Source organism: Rhinatrema bivittatum, chromosome 6, assembly GCF_901001135.1.
Source record: "Rhinatrema bivittatum chromosome 6, aRhiBiv1.1, whole genome shotgun sequence".
Lineage (NCBI taxonomy): Eukaryota > Metazoa > Chordata > Amphibia > Gymnophiona > Rhinatrematidae > Rhinatrema > Rhinatrema bivittatum.
In genome coordinates this window covers 4,557,778-4,580,434 of record NC_042620.1, presented here as the reverse complement: position 1 = coordinate 4,580,434, position 22,657 = coordinate 4,557,778, and the positions used below count along the sequence as shown (strand labels likewise).

At 50.0% G+C, this 22,657-nt stretch overlaps 1 protein-coding gene across 1 annotated transcript in view; it reads left to right on the top strand.

Moving 5' to 3' along the window:
* The window catches only part of LOC115093349 (beta-galactosidase-like), a 207,773-nt gene that overhangs the window by 170,540 nt on the left and 14,576 nt on the right, over window positions 1–22,657 (top strand). The window contains exon 12 of the mRNA XM_029604976.1: window positions 2,635–2,675. Within this exon, the coding sequence (XP_029460836.1) occupies window positions 2,635–2,675 (41 nt within the window). The remainder of the gene's footprint in view (window positions 1–2,634; window positions 2,676–22,657) is intronic.

The window sequence follows — 22,657 nt, the reverse complement described above, 5'->3', positions numbered from 1 at the left end:
GGCATTCTGTCAGAGGGACCAATTTGGGAAATAACTTTGACGGGGACACAACAGTTAAATGGCTTCCAGGATCCTCCGCCAGTAGAAATACCAAAGATAGTCAATGCAATTACAGAAGAAAGTGACTCCAGCATCAGTTATCATCCAGCTGGGAAGTAATGATCTTGCTAGACATGGTAACCTTGAAGAACAGAGAGATTTCAAAAACCTAGATAAGTCTAGACACATGGCAAAGACCATTGCCTTTTCAGAAGTATTATCTCTTCATGGATAGTTTTTGGGTACTTGACAGGATCTTATGGCCTGGATTGGCCACTATTGGAAACAGGATGCTGGGCTTGATGGACCCCTGGTCTGACCCAGTATGGAATATTCTTAGAATTTGAAGTTGGTTGACAAGTTGTCTGCCCGCAGGAATATGACCTGGTTGAGGACTGTGGGTGTTTCCGTATCTTCCGGTGAGGAGTTTAAAAGGTTCCAGTTTGCTGCCATGTTTTAAATGTGCGAGTCTGAATCTAGACCGCGTAAGAAGAAGTGTATGAAGAAATAGCCAGTTGGAACTATGCTGATGGAACGAATAAAAATTTCTGTGGATGTCAAAGATAGAAGTTTGGAAGGAGTCTTTTCCCCTGAAGCAGGACCTTGTGGTTCGAAACACAATCATGTTGAGATTCGGGACTTTGATCTATTTTGCGATGAGTACTCCTTTTTGAAATATATTGGATTGGGACTTGATATTTACATTGTTGCTTCACAAACGAATTATGTTTATTCCTATGGTTTATACAATTTACAGTTCGTCAGCACGTTGAGAGACTTGTTTTATTTTAACAAAAAAGATAATATAAAAAATGAACAAAACACAGTTGATTGAAATAAAGTAAAGTGACCCTATACCAAATGAGAGTTTGATTGTGATACTGACTCTGTGAGTAAGGGTCCTACAAGATTTGATGGCTATGTGCTATGACATAAAAAATATACCAGTTTAACCATTTATTATTTTTTGTGCTACAAATAGAGGTTCACTGGAATACACGTTCGTGTGGTTTTGGGTGTTGTTTGTGACTGATATGTTGCTATGATAGGCTGGAGAAGGGGGATGAAAGGCTAAAGAGGTTAGGGACGGCTGGGGGGGGGGGGATGTGAGAGTGGAGTAGAAAGGGTAAATGTGAATTGGGTGTTTACTCTTTTGGGGGTTCAGGTGGTAGGGATATGGCTAACACCATTTTTTAAGGGAGGGGATCGGCTTCTTTTTTAAAGTTATCTGGCTAAGTTTAGGCCTTCTGTTCTTCTGGCCATAGTTAATTTAACTTTATTTGGCTAGCACTGATATTCATCATAACCTGGGTGAATTTAAGCCGTGTCACCAAATGCCCCCCTTTGTAGCCAGGGTAAAGCTTAGCCGCTCAGCCAGATAGAATATTTAAAAGTCAGGGTTTGTCCAACTAAGTCCAAAATGTTTTGGGTAAATGCTTTTGTGTATTGAGCTCAAGCCTCCTAAATGTAGGAACTTGACCCTGGTGCCAGTTTAGGCTCCCAACTCCCAAATGGCCCATTGTAATAAGGCATGCTCAGCAGAGCACAGAGTTATTTATTAAGATGGGATATTCTGGCTTAAATGAACAGAGAGAATACAGTCAAATCAGTTCCTGAAGCATTGGGATCCAGTATGTGTCCCAGTTATTCTGTGTATTGCTTAGTGCCATGACTTGGAGAGGTGATGCTTATGAAGGCATTAACCCTGCAGAGAGGTGCGACAACTTAACTCCTGTTGCCTGAGTCAAGTTTCCAATCCTAGCGTTAGTCTATGGGCAGAAGCACAAGTTCTGGTGTTTTCTGTGCATAAACAAACCACAGTTTGTTTGCATTGATAACTCTAATTGTATCTGGGATTTTTTGCAATATCAGTGATGAAAAAACTTTAATGTTATCTGAACTTTTATCGATAAGTTGAGCAAGCCAATGCCCAGCTCTCTGCCAAGGAAGAGAAACTGAAGGTCCAGACAAACAGCAGGCAGAGCAGATTTCCATAAGTCCATGGAAAGCGGTGAACGGACAATTGACCGGACCTCTTTCTGATCAGATGAATCTTCAGCCTCATAAAATGCACTGAAATATGGGATTTACACAATATTCTGCTTTGTCCCATGCTCGATGCAAAGTTTTGACATTTTTTTAACTTTATTACAACACATTTTTAACCCAGTGCTTATTAAAGCAGTTTCAGTTAGTTACAATATATACATTTCCTTGATCAGGGAAACTGGAGAACCAGTAAATTATGGCTTTGTTTCCCTGCACCCTTTATATAACCTGCATGGTTTTCAAAATTTGTGTTAAAAAATATAACCTGAGAAAAGTACACTTTTGTTAGGAACGCACAATTTAGACGACCATGTACCTGATGCAATAAACCTTTGAGTGCCAGAGAGGCTCGTTTCTCTATAGGTGCGCCCTTTCCATGCTGCTCCGAATTTATTCTCATTTGAATACTGCATCGGGTGCACAGGGGATGTGGCTGTTCGTGCATCTTATTGCATCGGCCCCTATGTTCAGCAGCAGTCCCCATTATCAGATGTAGGGCAGGTCTGGAGTGATTCAGGGTGTAACAGCCTGTTTTTTGTTTCTAAGGTACATGTTTGAAGGAGGCACCAACTTTGGATACTGGAGCGGTAAGACACTTTCCTCCTCATCTCGCCTTCAACCTCACCCTTAAATCATCTTCTGATTTACTGGTTCTCTCCACACTACCCACCCTTCACTCCCCCCTGACGCATCAGGCCTCACCCCTGCATCCCTTCTATCTTGTGGTGTTGCACCTCCCACAATTTCCTACCCATAATCCATCTTAATGCACTGCATGTCCCGCCTGATCTGCTAATGTTAGCACCTCCACTCCGTCGACTGTGTCGTATCTCTTAACTGCCTTAGTGTACTATGTCTCTCACCCATGACCCCTGTTCCAACTGCTTTCATCCTCTTGATCTTCTGACATTCTGTCTTTGGTAAGTCTATATTACCAATCTGAGTACACAAACTAATATACATTGGTGACCATACATGAATTCATGTTATTACTAAAATGTGATGCTATGAAAATTGTATAAGGAATCATAACATACCCTTAAAAACCACTCAAAAAATATAAATATGAATGTTCCTTTGTGTATTGCAAAATATTCATTCCCCGTACGTACCCGGATCAGTCCAGACTCCTGGGTTTTGCCCCCCCCCCCCAGCAGATGGAGACAGAGAAGTTTTCAAAACAAAACTCCGCCTTATATAGGATGGTGCCATCTACAGTCCGGCAGTATTCCTGTCTCCAGCAGATGGTGGGGGTGCTAAACCTACAGTCTGTGCTGTTACTTAGTCTAGATTTCAGGATAGGTTATAGTATAGTCAGATAGTTTAAAAAAAAAAAAAAAGAGAGAGCCTCCCAGGGGGTTGCTAGGTCCTGAGGGGACCATCTCCCCTGGTTTCAGAGGCAGCTGATGTGGAGGGTTGAGGACCCGATTGCCAGCTAAGAAAGATACTGGGGGTGATACTGGGGAGCCCGGCTCACTCCCCCCAGTAGGTCCAGGACCCGGAGGCAAGTTTTTTACTGTAAAAAAAAAAAAAAAAAAAAGTTCAGATTTTACTTTTCGGCCTTTTCTTCTGTCTCGACTCTCCCTTTCCTTCGGATCATGTTGGGGCCCCTCTCGTGCTGTTTCGCCACTATTTTGTCGGGGTTTCAGGGGTATTTTGTGATTTATTTTTTTTTTTATTCCCTAGCAAATGCCGCGGCGAACCGCATGTCGGGCGTGTGGCTCTGCTCTCGCGGGAAGGCCTGTGCTCTAGTTGCCTCTCAGGGGGCGAGGTTGCCTCCACAGCCCCAGGGAGGGTCGTTGTCAGGGTCCAGTCTGTCTCTGGAGCCTTCGGGGAGCTGCAGCCCCCGTCTCTCGGCCGGGCGCCATTTTGGAATCGCTAACGTCAGCGACCTTGGCAGCGCTTACAGCGCAGGGGGAAGAAAATCTCCTGCCGAGTTGTCTCCACAAAGGACAGTCCCTGAGGGGGACAAGTCCGGTGGGCTTGGTTCACAAGGCGCTGGGGATGTCCCTGAGGGGGATACAGATGATTCTTCCTCAGCATCTTCTTTTTCTTCTGACTTTGTACTTTTTATGCATAGGGCCTTTAAGGCCCGGAAGGCAGGTAAGAAGAGGCCCCTCGCATTGGACCGCCAGGCCAGGCCTAAGAAATGATCTAAGTCCACTGAGGACACGAGTCATCCTTCATTACAGCGGCCCTTTAGTTTGCGGACTCCTCTGGCTATTTCAGATACTTCCTCCGATTCGGAGGATCAGGAGGCTCGAGAGTTACCTTCCCAGCCCCAGAGGGGGGATTGAGGGGGACACCGACCAGCCGCAGGGGGTCTGCGGGGGTCCCATGGGTCTGACGGAGATGACCCGAAGGTGGTCCGGCTTTTTCAGAGCGAAGAGCTGGGTCCTCTCATTCTGGCTATTTTAGGGGAATTAGGCATTGAGGTTCCCCAGGAAGAATCCCGGCTAGAGTCTACAGATCCAACAGTGTTGGGCCTGCGGGGACCACCTTCTCCTTTGTAATAATAGTGAATTGCATATATCCTGCACACGTGTGTCACTAGCACTATGAAGCACTATGATAACTAAGCTTACCAGAGAATCAACCGGCACAAGATGATGACTTTCCTGAGAAAACGCAAGTTAAACTTGGTCTTATTCTCTGCTACTGATAACAAGAGGCTCCTGCCCATAGTAAGAGCACGCACACATGCTAAAATGTATTGATTGGCTATAAGGTAAATGGGTTGGCTTTTGCAGACATCTGTGATTGGCTAATGGAATCCCTTATATTGTTGAACACGCACGTCAGATCTTTGAGCAAGCTTAGAATTATATTCCACTTGTTTTGTGTTGCTTCTCCATGGAGGAACTTCCGCTTTCCTCCATTAATAAACCTTTTAAACTATTTGAAGCTGGTATTCATTGAGTTCATTAGTCAGAGGTTGCCGCTATTAACATCTGGCGCCCGAACAGGGACCCCCAGGGGAGACTTCGCGCCCCTCTTCCTGCGGGTCACCGGTTTCAGCAGCCGTGCAGAGGCTGCCTAAAGCTGTCGGCCATAAACCAGTATCCACTGCGGGTGAATCTGGGGTCGGTTAGCAAGTACTTAAAGTACAAGCAAGGTCGTTGATAAGAGTCCGACGGTTGCTTAGTTATTGGATTTGTGATTAATAGTCCGGATGCCAGTTTTGGCTTCAACCTTTCAATTCAGGACACTGATTGCGAGGAGAGGCATTATTCCATTGTTTGGTATGTATGAGACTGGATTTTAAGTTTTTAAAGTGTTGATTTGATTTGATGTTCAAGGTTTTGCCTGAGTTTTTTTTTCTGTCTCATTTGCTGCTGCTCAGATTAGTTAGCTTATATGTTTGTGGGTGGAGTCTGTACAGCGTGGCTAGTTTAATTGCATTCACTGCTTAGCTTTGTTTAAATTGTATTTCCCTACTACAAGTTCTGCTGGTTTCAAATTACATTGTACTAGGAAGCTATAAAAACTTTTCAAGTTGTTCCTCCGTGCGTGCGTATAACACCGAGCTACTTAGGATGGTGCTAATTACTAAATTGATTGTTTATCTTAAAACTTTTCTGTGCCTTTTGAAGCAGTTTGAAATTCTATTGTCAGATGTTCTAAATGCCCCGTCACCCCCCCCCCCCCCTTCTCGCTGCACTTGTAGCCTTCAGCTCCCTTTGTTCTCTGTGAAGCATCGCGTGTCCCATTATTTGTTTTAGTAATGATTTAGCTGTGTGATTCAGTGATTTGCTTTTCCTCAACGTTATGTGATGCAGGAACCTGAATTCCTTCCTCCCAATTAATTCAGTTCATTCTGCCTGTGTCTGCTAAGAGTGCCCAAAGCTGTTTGACATTTTTATTTGCTTTGATTAAGTGTTGCTGTAGTTCTGGAAATCTACCTCGTCAATTGCATTGTGGACCTCGCTCTAATTGCTAATTCTCCAAGCCTGCTCTGATTCCCTAAGCTATAGCTTAGTTCCTTTGTTCTCAGGAGCGAGAAAACGCTTCCCTCCCCCCCCCCCCCTTCCTACAAATTCCTGTACCACGCCGTGAGCAGGTACCATTGTCTGCTCCACTTGCTTTTCAAGGAATGGGACACCCTGGACTTGGGCCTGAAGGTGCCCACGGCGATGGATAAGCTATACCCTCTGCCAGAGGCGGCTCTGGATCTTTTGCGAGTTCCCAAGATGGATGTAGCGGTCTCTGCTGTTATGAAGAAGACCACCATTCCAGTCATGGGCTCAATTGCCCTCAAGAATTTGCAGGATCGCAAGCTGGAGATTCAGTTCAAGAAGATTTTCAAGGTCTCCGTGCTTGGGAGCCGTGCTGCGATGTGTAGCAATTTTTCTTTATGAGCAGGTCTTCGATGGGTGCAACAGCTACAGGCTAACGAGTCGCTATCAGAGGCGGAAGCTCTCCAGGCAGGGCGACTTGAGGCTGTTATTCCCTATAGTGCGGATGCCTTCTATGATTTGCTTCGTACGTCTACCAGGACCATGGTATCTGCTGTTTTGCCATGTCGTCTGTTGAGGTTAAGAAACTGGGTGGTAGATGTTTCGTCCAAATCTCAGCTGGGCTCTTTGCCGTTTAAGGGCAAGCTGCTCTTTGGAAAAGAGCTGGAGGACCTGATTCAGTCCCTTGGTGAGAATAAAGTTCATCATTTGCCGGAAGATAGGCCAAAGTCAAGAGGTTCCTTTTCTTCCAGGTCTCGATTTTGGGGAGGTTGGAGGCCTCGTACATCTCGAGTGCCCACTTCTTCCTTTCGGCACAATGCCAATAGACAGCAGACGTATTCTCAGTCCTTTCGGGGGCGACGTTTCGGTAGACCTGGCAACACCCAGGCCACTTAGGGCAGAAAGCCTTCACAATGATGTGCGGCCGGTCCATTCCTCGGTTCCCGTGGTAGGAGGCAGATTGTCTCTGTTTTATTTATTTATTTAAGTTCTTTTAATATACCGATGCTCAAGACAAGTCTTATCGTACCGGTTTACAATGAACTAGGGGAGAACCAATTAACACAGCAGGCGTAAAAAGTTACAATAAAACAGGGAATGAAGAACTTGGTCATTAGAAAAGAGGGATAGGTAAAACAGTAACAGAGAGCAGAGAGCTGTTGATTAGACAACAGAGCATGTACATTAATCTGTTGATTAGACAACAGAGCATGTTCATTTAGTGGTTCAAATATCAAAAAGATCAGTTACTGGCATAGTAAGATAGTTGTATGAACAGATTCTGGCAGAGCAGTTCCATAGTAGGGGGACAGAGGGTGATACTGGGAGGTCAGGTGGGGGGGGGGGGGGAGGGGGGACAAGGAGGGAGGTACTAGGGAGGGGGGGAGATGGACGGTGCAGGAAGAAGAAGGTATCTTCAGCGATATGCTTGAGTGAATAGCCATGTTTTCAGTTTTTTTCTGAAGGAGACCTGGCATTTTTCCTGGCGTAGATCAGGGGGGAGTGAGTTCCAGTGATGTGGTCCGGCTGTGGAGAGTGCTCGTTTTTTAATTGAGTTGTGTATAGAGGATTTGCTCGGGAGCATCTGGAGGGAGTCTCTATAAGCAGATCTGATTGGCCTTAATGAAGAGTGGGGATTGAGAGGAATGGTAAGTTGTAGAGATGATTGATGATATATGGTTTTGTGAATGATGGTCAGTGTCTTGAAGAGTATTCTATAGTGGATGCACCATCTGCGATAAAAAAGTTTAACACAAGGCAACAGGCAAGACAGACAGTGTAGAGATTTTAAAATCGGAGTGATGTGGTCTCTGCGACGGGTATTTGTGAGGATCCTAGCTGCCGCGTTTTGCAGCATCTGTAGTGGTTTAGTGGAGGAGGCAGGGAGACCAAGTAGTAGCGCGTTACAGTAATCGATCTTTGAGAACAATATGGCTTGAAGGACTGCGCGGTAATCATGAAAGTGTAGGAGAGGTCTAATCTGTTTTAGAACCTGTAGCTTGAAGAAGCCTTCTTTAGTGGTGGCGTTAATTAATTTTTTGAAGTTCAATCTAGAGTCCAGAGTGGGTCCCTAGGTCTCTCACCTGGTTTGTTAGTGGTATATTAGCTGTGCTGGCGATGGGGTTATAATCGTTGGGGGATGAGACCAGGAGTTCGTTTTGGACGTATTGAGAACCAGATCGAGACTGGTGAGAAGGAAATTGATAGCGTGAAGGCAGCTGTTCCAAAAATTTAGGGTGTTGGAGATGGCGTCCTTGATGGGGATTAGGATCTGCGCCCAGGTGAATGGTCCTGCGCCCAGGACATTCACCAAAATTATGGTGGTGGTAGTAGTGCAACTACGAAGGGAAGGATTTTTAGTACATCTGTACTTGGACGATTGGCTGATTCGAGCAAAATTGGAGGTGCTTTGCCAGGAAGCGATACACCGAGTGCTTCAATTGTTGAGAGTTCTCGGCTGGTTGGTCAACATGCCCAAATGTCGACTAGTTCCCTCCCAATCATTGGAATTTGGGGGGGGGCTTTGTTCGACACTTGACAGGGAAGAGTCTTCCTGACCGACCGCATTGTCAAATTACAGGATCAGGTGCGAGCCTTTTTGTCCAAGCATCCTTGGGATCCAGGACTTCAACCCTGGAATTGGTTCAATGGGCCTTCACATGTGGTCTTAACAATCGGTCTTTTCAATTGGCATTGCTTTCCTATTGGAATCTGGTTTCCAAGCAGTTTCATCTGCCTTTACCACTGACGGAGTCCACTCGGTCCAGCCTGGATTGGTGGCTACTATCGCCGCGGAGTTCCCTTGGTTGTTCCAGACTGGATGGTGGTTTACGGATGCTAGCCTGTCCGGTTGAGGAGCGGTTTGTCTGCGGAAGTCTGTGCAGGGGCAGTGGTTCCAGGAGGAGGACCAATGGTCCATCAATCGTCTGGAGACCAGAGTGGTGAGATTGGCACTGCAGGCCTTCCTTCCGCTTCTCCAGGGCAAGTCGGTCAGAGTCCTCTCCAACAATGCGATGACGGTGGCTTACATCAACTGCCAAGGCAGGACCAGGAGTCAGCCAGTTGTGTTGGAAGCTCGTCTGTTGATCACATGGGTGGAGCAGAACCTGGTCAGTATAGCGGCATCCCACATTGCCGGGGTCAAAAACATCCATGTGGACTTCCTCAGTCAACATCGTCTCGATGCAGGGGAGTGGGAACTAGTCGACGAAGCTTTTCAATTCATCTGCCTTGCATGGATCTGATGGTGACGTTCAAGAATTCCAAGGTTCCCCGCTGCTTTGCTCACCGCAGAGACATGGGAGCAGAGGGCGTAGATGCTCTGGTACTTCCCTGGCCGACGGACATTCTGCTTTATGTATTTCCACCTTGGCCTGTAATTGGCAAGATTCTTCAGCGAATAGAGCAGCATCCGACGGAGGTGATCCTGGTGGCTCCCGAGTGGCCACGTTATCCATGGTTTGCAGATCTGATCAATCTAACAATCGAGAGTCCCTTGCAGTTTCTGGATCTTCCGAACCTGCTTCATCAAGGGCCCGTTTGTTTCAACCAGGTCGATCGTTTTTGTCTAGCGGCATGGCTTTTGAGAGGCAGTGTCTGAAGTCCAAAGGGTATTTGGATGCTGTGGTGTCTACGTTGTTGCGGTTGCATAAGGCTTCTACTTCCCTATCTTATGTTCGAGTATGGAAGGTCTTTTAGGCTTGGAGCCTTGACAGGGAGATTGTTCCTACTAGGGCGTGCGTACCAGACATTTTGGGTTTCCTTCAAGCTGGTTTAGAGAAGGGATTATTGTGTAGTTCCTTGTGGGTGCAGGTAGCAGCGCTCTGTTGTTTACGTGGTACCATTCAAGGGGTAGCATTGGCGGCGCATCCAGATGCGCCGCCAACGCTCATTTCCTTTGGGGGGGTGAAACATTTGCGTCCGCCAGTGAGACACCCGTGTCTGTCATGGAATCTAAACTTGGTTAATAACATAAGAACATGCCATACTGGGTCAGACCAAGGGTCCATCAAGCCCAGCATCCTGTTTCCAACAGTGGCCAATCCAGGCCATAAGAACCTGGCAAGTACCCAAAAACTAAGTCAACTTAATTAATAGCAGGTAATGGACTTCTCCTACAAGAACTTATCCAATCCTTTTTTAAACACAGCTATACTAACTGCACTAACCACATCTTCTGGCAACAAATTCCAGAGTTTAATTGTGCGTTGAGTGAAAAAGAACTTTCCCCGATTAGTTCTAAATGTGCCACATGCTAACTTCATGGTGTGCCCCCAAGTCTTTCTATTATCCGAAAGAGTAAAAAATCGATTCACATCTACCCGTTCTAGACCTCTCATGATTTTAAACACCTCTATCATATCCCCCCTCAGCCATCTCTTCTCCAAGCTGAACAGCCCTAACCTCTTTAGTCTTTCCTCATAGGGGAGCTGTTCCATTCCCTTTATCATTTTGGTAGCCCTTCTCTGTACCTTCTCCATCGCAATTACATCTTTTTTGAGATGCGGCGACCAGAATTGTACACAGTATTCAAGGTATGGTCTCACCATGGAGTGATACAGAGGCATTATGACATTTTCCGTTTTATTCACCATTCCCTTTCTAATAATTCCCAACATTCTGTTTGCTTTTTTGACTGCCGCAGCACACTGAACCGACTATTTCAATGTGTTATCCACTATGATGCTTAGATCTTTCTTGGATAGTAGCACCTAATATGGAACCTAACATTGTGTAACTATAGCATGGGTTATTTTTCCCTATATGCATCACCTTGCACTTGTCCACATTAAATTTCATCTGCCATTTGGATGCCCAATTTTCCAGCCTCACAAGGTCTTCCTGCAATTTATCACAATCTACTTGTGATTTAACTACTCTGAACAATTTTGTATCATCTGCAAATTTGATTACCTCACTCGTCGTATTTCTTTCCAGATCATTTATAAATATATTGAAAAGTAAGGATCCCAATACAGATCCCTGAGGCACTCCACTGTCTACTCCCTTCCACTGAGAAAATTGTCCATTTAATCCTACTCTCTATTTCCTGTCTTTTAGCCAGTTTGCCGCATCTAAGGTTAGCTCATAAAGGGAATTTTTTCTAAGGACTCAAGGAAACTGGATGGTCGTAGGGCATTGATGCATTATCTGGAGATTATCAACAGTTTTCGTGTCTCGGATCATCTCTAAGACCATGATAGCTCATTGGCTGAAAGAGACCATAAATTCTGCTTATTTGCTTACCATTGGGTCTTCGGGCGCATTCTACTCATTCTCAAGCCGCCTCCTTGGCGGAATGGCAACAGATTTCTCCAGAGGAGATTTGTAGAGCGGCTACATGGAAATCTTTACATACTTTTGCCAGACATTACCGTCTGGATTTCCAGGCCCCCGGGGCAGGCGGATTTGGAGAAGGTGTGCTGAGAGCGGGTCTCTCCGGATCCCATCCCAGGTAAGTGAAGCTCTGGTACATCTCAGGAGTCTGGACTGATCTGGGTACGTACATGGAAAAGAAAATTGGTTCTTACTGATAATTTTCGTTCCTGTAGTACCACGGATCAATCCAGAGTCCCGCCCACTTGGTGGTAATGGAGATTCCGCTCCTTTTCAGCATTTGTTTTTCTTTGGTCGGCAGATCAATCTAGTTTTTCCGATTGGCAAAAGTTCTGTTCCCATTTGGGGGTTAGTGAGCCAGTTTAAAGTGTTAGATTACTGTATATAGTTAGTTTGGTTTTTTGGACCATTCTGCTTTGACATTGAGTAATACTGCCGGACCGTAGGTGGCACCATCCTATATAAGGCGGAGTTTTGTTTTGAAAACTTCTCTGTCTCCATCTGCTAGAGGGGGCAAAACCCAGGAGTCGGACTGATCCGTGGTACTACAGGAACGAATATTATCAGGTAAGAATCAATTTTCTTTTGTAGTGTTCAGCTTCTCCCACATTTTGGCATCGACATCAATAATTGCTTAACATACCAGAATATGTTTCAATTATAGAGCTTCCATAAAAACCTGCTGCTGCTGTTTTACCAGACCCGTTTTGTAGACTCCTACAAGGGAGCCTCATCTCACCCTATCCAGCTTCTCCAGGGGGATGTCTCACGATGTGTCAAACAATGAACGTTGCTCACTGCTCAAGGAAAACTTTTACCAATTTCGCACAGTCCTACCCTATAGAATAATTTCTGTTTTTGTTTTATCCTTGCTAAAGTCGTTATCACACAAAATTCCGTAAAACCCAAGTGTGATGGAGAAAACGTGATAAATATACTCACTTTAATTCCTCTTCCATGTACGTACCCGGATCAGTCCAGACAGTGGGTTCAGCCTCCTGTCCAGCAGATGTAAACAGAGAAAACCTGAAAGGGTATCCTATATCAGGACAATGCTCACCCTGCATCCCTTTAGTATTTTTCTATCTCCAGCAGATGCAGTTAGTATAGCTGTGTTTAAAAAAAGGATTGGATAAGTTCTTGGATGAGAAGTCCATTACCTGCTATTAATTAAGTTGACTTAGAAAATAGCCACTGCTATCATTAGCAACGGTAACATGGAATAGACTTAGTTTTTGGGTATTTGCCAGGTTCTTATGGCCTCGATTGGCCACTGTTGGAAACAGGATGCTGGGCTTGATGGACCCTTGGTCTGACCCAGTATGGCATGTTCTTATGTTCCCTAGCGTTTTCTACTAGGGATGTGAATCGGGCTTCGGACGATTGAAAATATTTTCAAAATCGTCAGAAATCGGGGGCTCCCCCAAAACGATAGGAAAACCCCACGATATTGATCGTGGGGGTTCCCTTATCGTTTTGGGGGAAGGCAGGAAAAACGGCACACAAAAATGACCCCTAAACCCACCCCAACTCTTTAAAACTAACCCCTTAGCTTCCCCCACCCTCCCAACACCCCCAAAAACTTTTTACAGGTACCTGGTGGTCCAGTGGGGGTCCCGGGAGCGATCTCCCACTCCAGGCCGTGCTCCCGCGTCATCGACTGCCACTAATCAAAATGGCGCCAATGGCCCTTTGCCCTTACCATGTGACAGGGTATCCGTGCCATTGGCCGGACCCTGTCACATGGTAGGAGCACTGGATGGCCGGCGCCATCTTGTGCTCCTACCATGTGACAGGGGCTAACCAATGGCACCGGTAGCCCCTGTGACATAGTAAGGGCAAAGGCTATCGGCACCATTTTGATTACTGGCAGCCGATGGCCCGAGTGTAGGAGATCGCTCCTGGACCCCCGCTGGACCACCAGGGGCTTTTGGCAAGTCTTGGGGGACCCTCCTGACCCCCACAAGACTTGCCAAAAGTCCAGCGGGGGTCCTGGGGCGACCTCCTGCACTCGGACCGTCGGCTGCCAGTATTCAATATGGCGCCGATAGCCTTTGCCCTTACTATGTTTCAGGGGCTACCGGTGCCATTGGTCAGCCCCTGTCACATGGTAGGAGCACAAGATGGTGCCGGCCATCCAGTGCTCCTACCATGTGACAGGGTCTGGCCAATGGCACGGATACCCTGTCACATGGTAAGGGCAAAGGGCCATCGGCGCCATTTTTATTAGTGGCAGCTGATGGCCTGGGAGGGGGAGGATGGCCCGGAGCGGGAGATCACTCCTGGGACCCCCACTGGACCGCCAGGTACCTGTAAAAAGTTTTTTGGGGGGGTCGGGAGGGTGGGGGAAGCTAAGGGGTTAGTTTTAAAGGGTTGGGGTGGGTTTTTTGTTTATCGGCTCGGGCCCGATGCAAAAAACCCCACATGTGAATCGGAACCGGAATCCGAACCGATTCCGGTTCCGATTCACATCTCTATTTTCTACCTTTCTTCTATTTGGTGATTTCTTTTCTCTTCTTCCCTCTGGATTGATACAGGATCAAGCAAGTATTGTTTATTCAAGTTTAAAAAAAACCAACAGAATTTGTGCAAAGGGAGACAGAGTTGTCTCCTAGCTCTTACTGGGTCCCAGGGGGGGATTTTTCCCCTTGAATATTCAGCCTGGTACCCACTTTCCCGGTGACCTCCAGTCTGGCTGCATGGGGTTATACTGGTGGTCCAGTCACTCCCCCTTCTTGCCTAGTCTGACCCAGGAGAGGCTCCTGCCTCGGGTTCTATAGCAGAGAGGTGTTCTTTCCTCTGCTTGTCTAAAGTTTTACAAAAAAAAAAACAGGCAAAAGGCAATCGGCAGCATTTCAGCGGCAGTTACAGGGGAAGGAGCATAGCAGGGCTTGTTTCCTTGCTTCTGCTCATGTCAGCCAGGCACTGCCGATTTTTCAGCACAAGCGTGCCTCCCCCCTACCAGAGTGGATGCTGCGTTCCTAAGCCTGCCTTGCCTCCTGGGAGCCTGCCTCTCGGCTCTCCCACAATCGGCTTTTCTCCTTATGCCTAACCAGAGGGGAGGGACCCTCCGGGGCAGCGGCTAAATCGGCGGTCCGGGGTCGGGCTGTGAAGTGCGTTCCTAAGCCGGCTCCCTCTCGAAAAACCACGGGAACGGCGGACATTTTGTCTCCAAAGCTCCCTTCTAATACAAGCCCTGAGGAACTCACAGAACCGATTTTTAACCCTTCCTCACCCGATCTTAGCCCCGTGGATTCCCTGGGTCCAGTTTCTGACCCCCCCCCTCCCCCCCCACACACACACACAAGACTCCTCCCACCCCATTGCCTGAGAAGGTTCAGCATCGTTTTTCTACAGAATTTGTTCTCTTAATGCATAAATCTTTTCTGGCTAGTTTGGAGGAACAGAATGATCCCTCCCCAAGCCCCCCCCCCCCCCAACCCTCCCGACGCCCCCCAAAACTTTTTACAGGTACCTGGTGGTCCAGTGGGGGTCCCGGGAGCGATCTCCCGCTCCAGACCGTGCTCCCGCTCCCGGGCCATCGGCTGCCACTAATCAAAATGGCGCCGATGGCACTTTGCTCTTACCATGTGACAGGGTATCCGTGCCATTGGCCGGACCCTGTCACATGGTAGGAGCACTGGATGGCCGGCGCCATCTTGTGCTCCTACCATGTGACAGGGGTTAACCAATGGCACCGGTAGCCCCTGTGACATAGTAAGGGCAAAGGCTATCGGCGCCATTTTGATTACTGGCAGCCGATGGCCCGAGTGTAGGAGATCGCTCCTGGACCCCCGCTGGACCACCAGGGGCTTTTGGCAAGTCTTGGAGGACCCTCCTGACCCCCACAAGATTCCTCCCACCCCCTTGCCTGAGAAGGTTCAGCATCGTTTTTCTACAGAATTTGTTCTCTTAATGCATAAATCTTTTCTGGCTAGTTTGGAGGAAGAGAATGAATAAAGTAGATGCTTCTGTGTCCGCAGTCACCAAACGCACCACCATCCCAGTGGTAGGAGCCACGGTTTTGAAGGATCTTCAGGATCGGAAGCTGGAGCTTCATCTCAAGAGGATCTTTGAAGTTCTGGCTCTGGGAGTTAGGGCGACATTCTGTAGCAATCTCATGCAGCGGGCAATTCTCAGGTGGGTTCAGCAATTACTTAGTACCCAGGACCTCCCGTCTGCAGAGGCGGAACAGGCAGAATGGCTGGAAGCTGCAGTGACTTATGGAGCTGACGCTCTCTACGATCTCCTCAGGGTTCAAGCCACAGCCATGTGTTACGCTTGGGCTCCGGTCAGGAGTCGTGAACACCACCCAGCAGGGTGGCTCCAGGTGGAGAGAGACAGGAAGCTAGAAACAGTGTCAGGTTCCAGGCTGGGTCAGGGCAGGCAGCAAGTATCAGAGTCTGGGTTCAGGCTGGGTCAGGGCAGGCAGCAAGTAGCAGTGTCTAAGTACAGGCTGGGTCAGGGCAGGCAGCAGTAGCAGTGTCTAAGTACAGGCTGGGTCAGGGCAGGCGGCAGTCAGCAGTGTCTGGGTCCAGGCTGGGTCAGGGCACAGTAAGCAGGGCAAGGCAGGTCAGAAGGCCCGTAGGCCACACACACACACACAGAAGGCCCGTAGGCCACACACCAATAGCGGGGCAAGGCAGGTCAGAAGGCCCGTAGGCCACACACCATAAGCGGGGCAAGGCAGGTCAGAAGGCCCGTAGGCCACACACATACACACAGAAGGCCCGTAGGCCACACACCATAAGCGGGGCAAGGCAGGTCAGAAGGCCCGTAGGCCACACACATACACACAGAAGGCCCGTAGGCCACACACCATAAGCGGGGCAAGGCAGGTCAGAAGGCCCGTAGGCCACACACACACACAGACAGAAGGCCCGTAGGCCACACACCGTAAGCAGAGCAGGCAGGTCAGAAGGCCCGTAGGCCACACATACACAGAAGGCCCGTAGGCCACACACCGTAGTCAGGGCAAGTAGGTCAGAAGGCCCGTAGACCACACATACACAGAAGGCCCGTAGGCCACACACCGTAAGCAGAGCAGGCAGGTCAGAAGGCCCGTAGGCCAGGTAAGAAAAGCGAGGAAGAAGGCCCGAAGGCCGCGCAGGGCAAGGCAAGGAAAGGCCCGAAGGCTGCGCAAGGCAAGGAAAGGCCCGAAGGCCGCGCAGGGCTAGAGCAGGGAGCCCAGGTGAGCTCGATGCCGAAGCACCGAGGCAACTGTCAGGCAGGGTTATAAGGGCACACCCAGAGCATAGAGTGGACAGAGGAGATGGACTGGGCCTGTCAGGAAAGCCAGCACTAGAGGGACCCCTGGTGGTGAGGCGGTTGCACTGCAGCCAAAACTGTAACAGTACCCCCTCCTCAAGGCCTCCCCCTCCTCCTGGGTCCCATCTTAGCAGGGGGTACTCAAAAATGAAATCCGACCCCTCCGAGGGCAGCAACAGCTGGAGCAATTCAACAGGCTCAGATGGCTGAGTCAGAAAGTCTTTTAGTGGTACCAGTTTGAGCCCCTCCGGGGGTGGCAGCAGGACCGGTTTAAGCCCCTCCAGGGGTGGCAGCAGGACCGGTTCAGCAGGCTCTTCTCGGGGTAGTGCAGCAGGCTCGGGCCCCTCTCGGGGTGAAACGGTAGGCTGGAACACCTGCCCGGGCGTTGTAGTAGGCTCGGACCCTTCTCGGGGCGTTGTAGTAGGCTCGGACACTTCTCGGGGCGATGAAGCAGGCTCGGACCCCTCTCGGGGCGATGAAGCAGGCTCGGACCCCTCTCGGGGCGATGTAGTAGGCTCGGACCCCTCTCGGGGCGATGAAGCAGGCTCGGACCCCTCTCGGGGCGATGAAGCAGGCTCGGACCCCTCTTGGGGTGATGTAGCAGGCTTGGCCCCCTCTTGGGGCGATGCAGCAGGCTTGGCCCCCTCTTGGGGCGATGCAGCAGGCTCGGCCCCCTCTTGGGGTGATGCAGCAGGCTCGGCCCCCTCTTGGGGTGATGTAGCAGGCTCGGCCCCCTCTCGGGGCGATGAAGCAGGCTCGGACCCCTCTCCGGGCGATGAAGCAGGCTCGAACACCTCTCCGGGCGTTGTAGCAGGCTCGAACACCTCTCCGGGCGTTGTAGCAGGTTCGGACCCCTCTCGGGGCGATGAAGCAGGCTTGGCCCCCTCTCGGGGCGATGCAGCAGGCTTGGATCCCTCTTGGGGCGATGCAGCAGGTTTGGCCCCCTCTTGGGGTGATGCAGCAGGCGTGGATCCTCCTCGGGGCGATGCAGCAGGCTCGGCCCCCTCTTGGGGCGATGCAGCAGGCTCGGCCCCCTCTTGGGGTGATGTAGCAGGCTCGGCCCCCTCTTGGGGCGATGCAGCAGGCTTGGATCCCTCTTGGGGCGATGCAGCAGGCTTGGCCCCCTCTTGGGGTGATGCAGCAGGCTCGGCCCCCTCTTGGGGTGATGCAGCAGGCTCGGCCCCCTCTTGGGGCGATGCAGCAGGCTTGGATCCCTCTTGGGGCGATGCAGCAGGCTCGGCCCCCTCTTGGGGCGATGCAGCAGGCTCGGCCCCCTCTTGGGGCGATGCAGCAAGCTTGGCCCCCTCTTGGGGTGATGCAGCAAGCTTGGCCCCCTCTTGGGGCGACGCAGCAGGCTTGGCCCCCTCTTGGGGTGATGAAACAGGCTCAGATGGCAGAGCAGCAAGGTTAGAAGCAGTGCACATAGAAGACACAGATTGCACTGCTGTGGGCTTGATACCCCGAGCCAAACTCTGAGGCTCCTTATTTTGTTTCTGGAGGAGCAGTTTAGAGAAGGCACAGGCAGTTCTATGACGTCTAGGGAATGTGCTCGTTAGTGTCTCAACAGCAGCTGTGGGAAGCAGAGCCCTGCTAGAGTTAATCAACTCTCTCCGTTTGAGAGAAACCTGTTCCTGAGGCTCTAGCACTGGTGTCACAGAAACCTTCTTGGCCAGGTAAGTCCTGGGTTTTTCTATCCACAAACTGCCAGCTAAAATGTCTGTTTTAGTGGAGCCAGAAGCAGAATACCGGTTAGGAGAGCTGATTGTTTTTTCTAATGGAACAGCTGATCCTAAAGCAGAACAACGGGGGCAGGGTTTGCCTGGTGGTAACAGACACGGAAGACAGGAGCATTTCCACCACCCTGGTTTAGGATTTAAACAATTTAAACATTCCTGATAGACTGAGACGTTCCTCTTATGACAACCACTGCATACCCAGTGTTCTTGGTCTGAGAGTTGACATGCAAGACAGTTCTTGTAACTGAGATAGTTCAAAGTCTGGCAACAAGCACAGACATAAAAACTTGGAGGCTGAGGCATAATGTGAGTAGAGGTAAAAGAAAAATTGGCTCACCGGTAGTACCAAGACCTATCTCTTCCCCTGGAAAATTGATGGCTTCGGCATACTGTTACGCTTGGGCTCTGGTCAGGAGTCGTGAACACCACCCAGCAGGGTGGCTCCAGGTGGAGAGAGACAGGAAGCTAGAAACAGTGTCAGGTTCCAGGCTGGGTCAGGGCAGGCAGCAAGTATCAGAGTCTGGGTTCAGGCTGGGTTAGGGCAGGCGGCAAGTAGCAGTGTCTAAGTACAGGCTGGGTCAGGGCAGGCAGCAGTAGCAGTGTCTAAGTACAGGCTGGGTCAGGGCAGGCGGCAGTCAGCAGTGTCTGGGTCCAGGCTGGGTCAGGGCACAGTAAGCAGGGCAAGGCAGTTCAGAAGGCCCGTAGGCCACACACACACACACAGAAGGCCCGTAGGCCACACACCAATAGCGGGGCAAGGCAGGTCAGAAGGCCCGTAGGCCACACACACACAGACAGAAGGCCCGTAGGCCACACACCGTAAGCAGAGCAGGCAGGTCAGAAGGCCCGTAGGCCACACATACACAGAAGGCCCGTAGGCCACACACCGTAGTCAGGGCAAGTAGGTCAGAAGGCCCGTAGGCCACACATACACAGAAGGCCCGTAGGCCACACACCGTAAGCAGAGCAGGCAGGTCAGAAGGCCCGTAGGCCAGGTAAGAAAAGCAAGGAAGAAGGCCCGAAGGCCGCGCAGGGCAAGGCAAGGAAAGGCCCGAAGGCCGCGCAGGGCAAGGAAAGGCCCGAAGGCCGCGCAGGGCTAGAGCAGGGAGCCCAGGTGAGCTCGATGCCGAAGCACCGAGGCAACTGTCAGGCAGGGTTATAAGGGCACACCCAGAGCATAGAGTGGACAGAGGAGATGGACTGGGCCTGTCAGGAAAGCCAGCACTAGAGGGACCCCTGGTGGTGAGGCGGTTGCACTGCAGCCAAAACTGTATCACCATGGTCTCAGCGGTTTCAGCCAGGCATCTTCTCTGGCTGAGGAATTGGGCTGCAGACTCCTCTTCTAAATCACAGTTGGGCACTCTCCCCTTCAAGGGTAAGTTGCTTTTTGATGAGGACTTGGAACAGCTTATCAAATCCTTAGGCGATAACAAGGTTCATAAGCTGCCTGAGGACCGCCCCAACAGTCCAGGTCGTTTTTTCCATCACAGTCTTGCTTCAGGGGGCAGCTCAGGTACAATAAGCCGAGAGGTGCTTTTCAACGAAACACCTCCACTGGAGCTCAAGCATGGGCCCAGTCCTTTCGGGGACGACGATCCTTCAGAGACGGCACCTACCAAACGCCCCGCAGCAAAGCCCTCGCAATGAGATGCGGCCGGCCCATTCCTCCTTTCCAGACTTAGGTGGTCGGCTGTCCCTTTTTCTTGAGGAATGGGTCAAAATTACTGCGGATCAGTGGGTTCTCGAGGTGATCGAAAGAGGTTACGCTTTAGAATTTGCTCTCCCTGCAGCGCGCGGAAGTGGCCAGTGGTCTGCCAGACTCTCGAAAGGCTTTTAGCCCTCTGAGCCATAGTCCCGGTCCCCCCTCAGGAGCAGGGATCCAGCCAGTATTCCATCTACTTCATCGTACCCAAAAAGGACAGATCTTTTCGTCCCATCCTGGATCTCAAGTGAGTCAACAGGGCGCTCAAGGTTCCCCACTTTCGCATGGAGACCCTGAGGGCAGTCATAGCAGCGGTGCGCACAGGTGAATTCCTCACCTCTCTTGATCTGATGGAGACCTACCTCCACATCCCGATCTGTCAGGACCACCAAACCTTCCTTCGTTTCAACAATCTGGGACGACCCTATCAGTTTCAGGCGCTCCCATTAGATCTTGCCACCGTTCCCCGCACATTTACCAAGGTTATGGTTGTGGTGGGGGCCTTCCTCCGATGGGAGGGAGTCTTAGTCCACCCATACCTGGACGACTGGCTCATTCGGGCGAAGTCAGAGGAGCTGTGCATGAAGGTGGTCAACCGGGTCTCGTCGGTCCTCACCTCCCTCGGGTAGATAATCAATTTTTCCAAGAGCAACCTCAAGCCCTCTCAGGTTCTTGAGTTCTTAGGAGCGTGCTTTGACACCCACATGGGCAAAAATTGTTATTACCTGAGACTCGTGTGCTCAAGATCATGGATCAGGTGCAACATCTGGTATCCCTCTCGGTCCCCACGGCCTGGGATTATCTCCAGGTACTGGGTTCTATGGCATCAACTATAGATTTGGTTCCGTGGGCCTTTGCGCATATGTGTCCTTTACAGAAAGCGTTGCTGTCCCTTTGGAAACCGGTCTCGGAGGAGTTTCAAACGCCTCTGCTGCTCTCCGATGCTACCATCGCCGACATACAGTGATAGCTCTCTCTCACCCACCTGTTAAAGGGGATGCCCCTGTACACTCCTCAGTGGATTATTGTAATGATGGAATCCAGCCTTTCTGGCTGGGGAGCAGTGTGTTAGACTCAGTCTACGCAGGGATGCTGTTCTCCAGTTCAATCCTCTGGCACATCAATCATCTAGAGGCCTGAGCGGTCCATCTGGCACTCAAGCCTTCCTGCCCTTGATCCGTCGCAAGGCGGTATGAGTTATCTCTGACAATGCCACCACGTTAGTCTATATCAATCGTCAGTGGGGCACCAGGAGTCCGGTGGCTCTGGAAGCCTGCAAGCTGCTCGCCTGGGCAGAGCGTCACCTGGATTGATTGGCAGCTTCCCATATTGTGGGGAAGGAGAAATTTCAAGCCGACTTCCTCAGTCGTCAATGGCTAGACCCCAAAGAGTGGGAGTTGTCCGGGATGATGGATCTGATCGTCCGCAGGTGGGGGGTCCCCCACTTAGACCTGATGGCTACTCTGAACAATGCAAAGGCCCCCAGATTCTTCAGCCGCAGAAGGGAGCACTGCTCGGAAGGGGTGGATGCCCTGGTTCTTTCCTGGCCTCATGACGTTCTCCTCCATGTGTTCCCCCCCTTGGCCTCTGGTGGGAAAAGTACTCAGAAGGATAGAACTCCACAGGGGGCCTGTCATTCTCGTCGCACCAGAGTGGCCTCGAAGGCCGTGCAATGTGGATCTGGTGAACCTCGCGACAGATGATTCCCTTCGCCTCGGTCATCTCCCAAACCTGCTCCTTCAAGGTCCAGTATTTTTCGATCAGGTGGATCGCTTCTGTCTAGCAGTCTGGCTTTTGAGCGGTGGAGACTGAGGAAGAAGGGGTACAAGGAAGAAGTTATATCCACTCTGTTGCGGGCCCATAAGCCTTCTACCCCTCTCGCTTACGTTCGGGTGTGGAGAGTATTTGAGAATGTGTGTGCTGAGTCTGGAGTGCCGGCATGCAAGGCTCCAGTATCCCAGTTCCTCTCTTTTCTTCAGAATGGCCTCTCCAAAGGTTTGTCTTTCAATTCTTTGCGCGTACAGGTTTCTGCTCTTGGGTTCCTCTTAGGAAAGATCGATGGTTACACGGTGGCGGCTCATCTGGATGTCGTTCGATTCCTCAAGGGGGCTAAGCATTTGAATCCGCCTGTCTGGGCTACTTGCCCCTCATGGATCCTTAACTTGGTGCTTCGAGTCCTTTGCAAGGCACCCTTTGAGCCCCTCTAGCAGGCCACGCTTAAGGATCTAACTCTTAAGACGGTTTTTCTTGTTTCTGTTTGCTCCGCCAGGAGGGTATCGGAGCTCCAAGCATTGTCTTGTAGAGAACCTTTTCTCCGTTTTTCTGATTCAGGTGTCTCCCTTAAGACGGTTCCATCATTCTTGCCGAAGGTTGTGTCTTCCTTTCACGTCACTCAGTTGGTGGAACTCCCTGCTTTTTCTTCTGAGGACATTACAAACACGCCTGGTGGTGACCTATGGCGCCTTGACGTTAAAAGAGTACTACTGCAATATTTACAGGTTACAAACGAGTTTTGAGTCTCTGATCATCTCTTTATTTATTTATTTTATTTATAGGCTTTTATATACCGA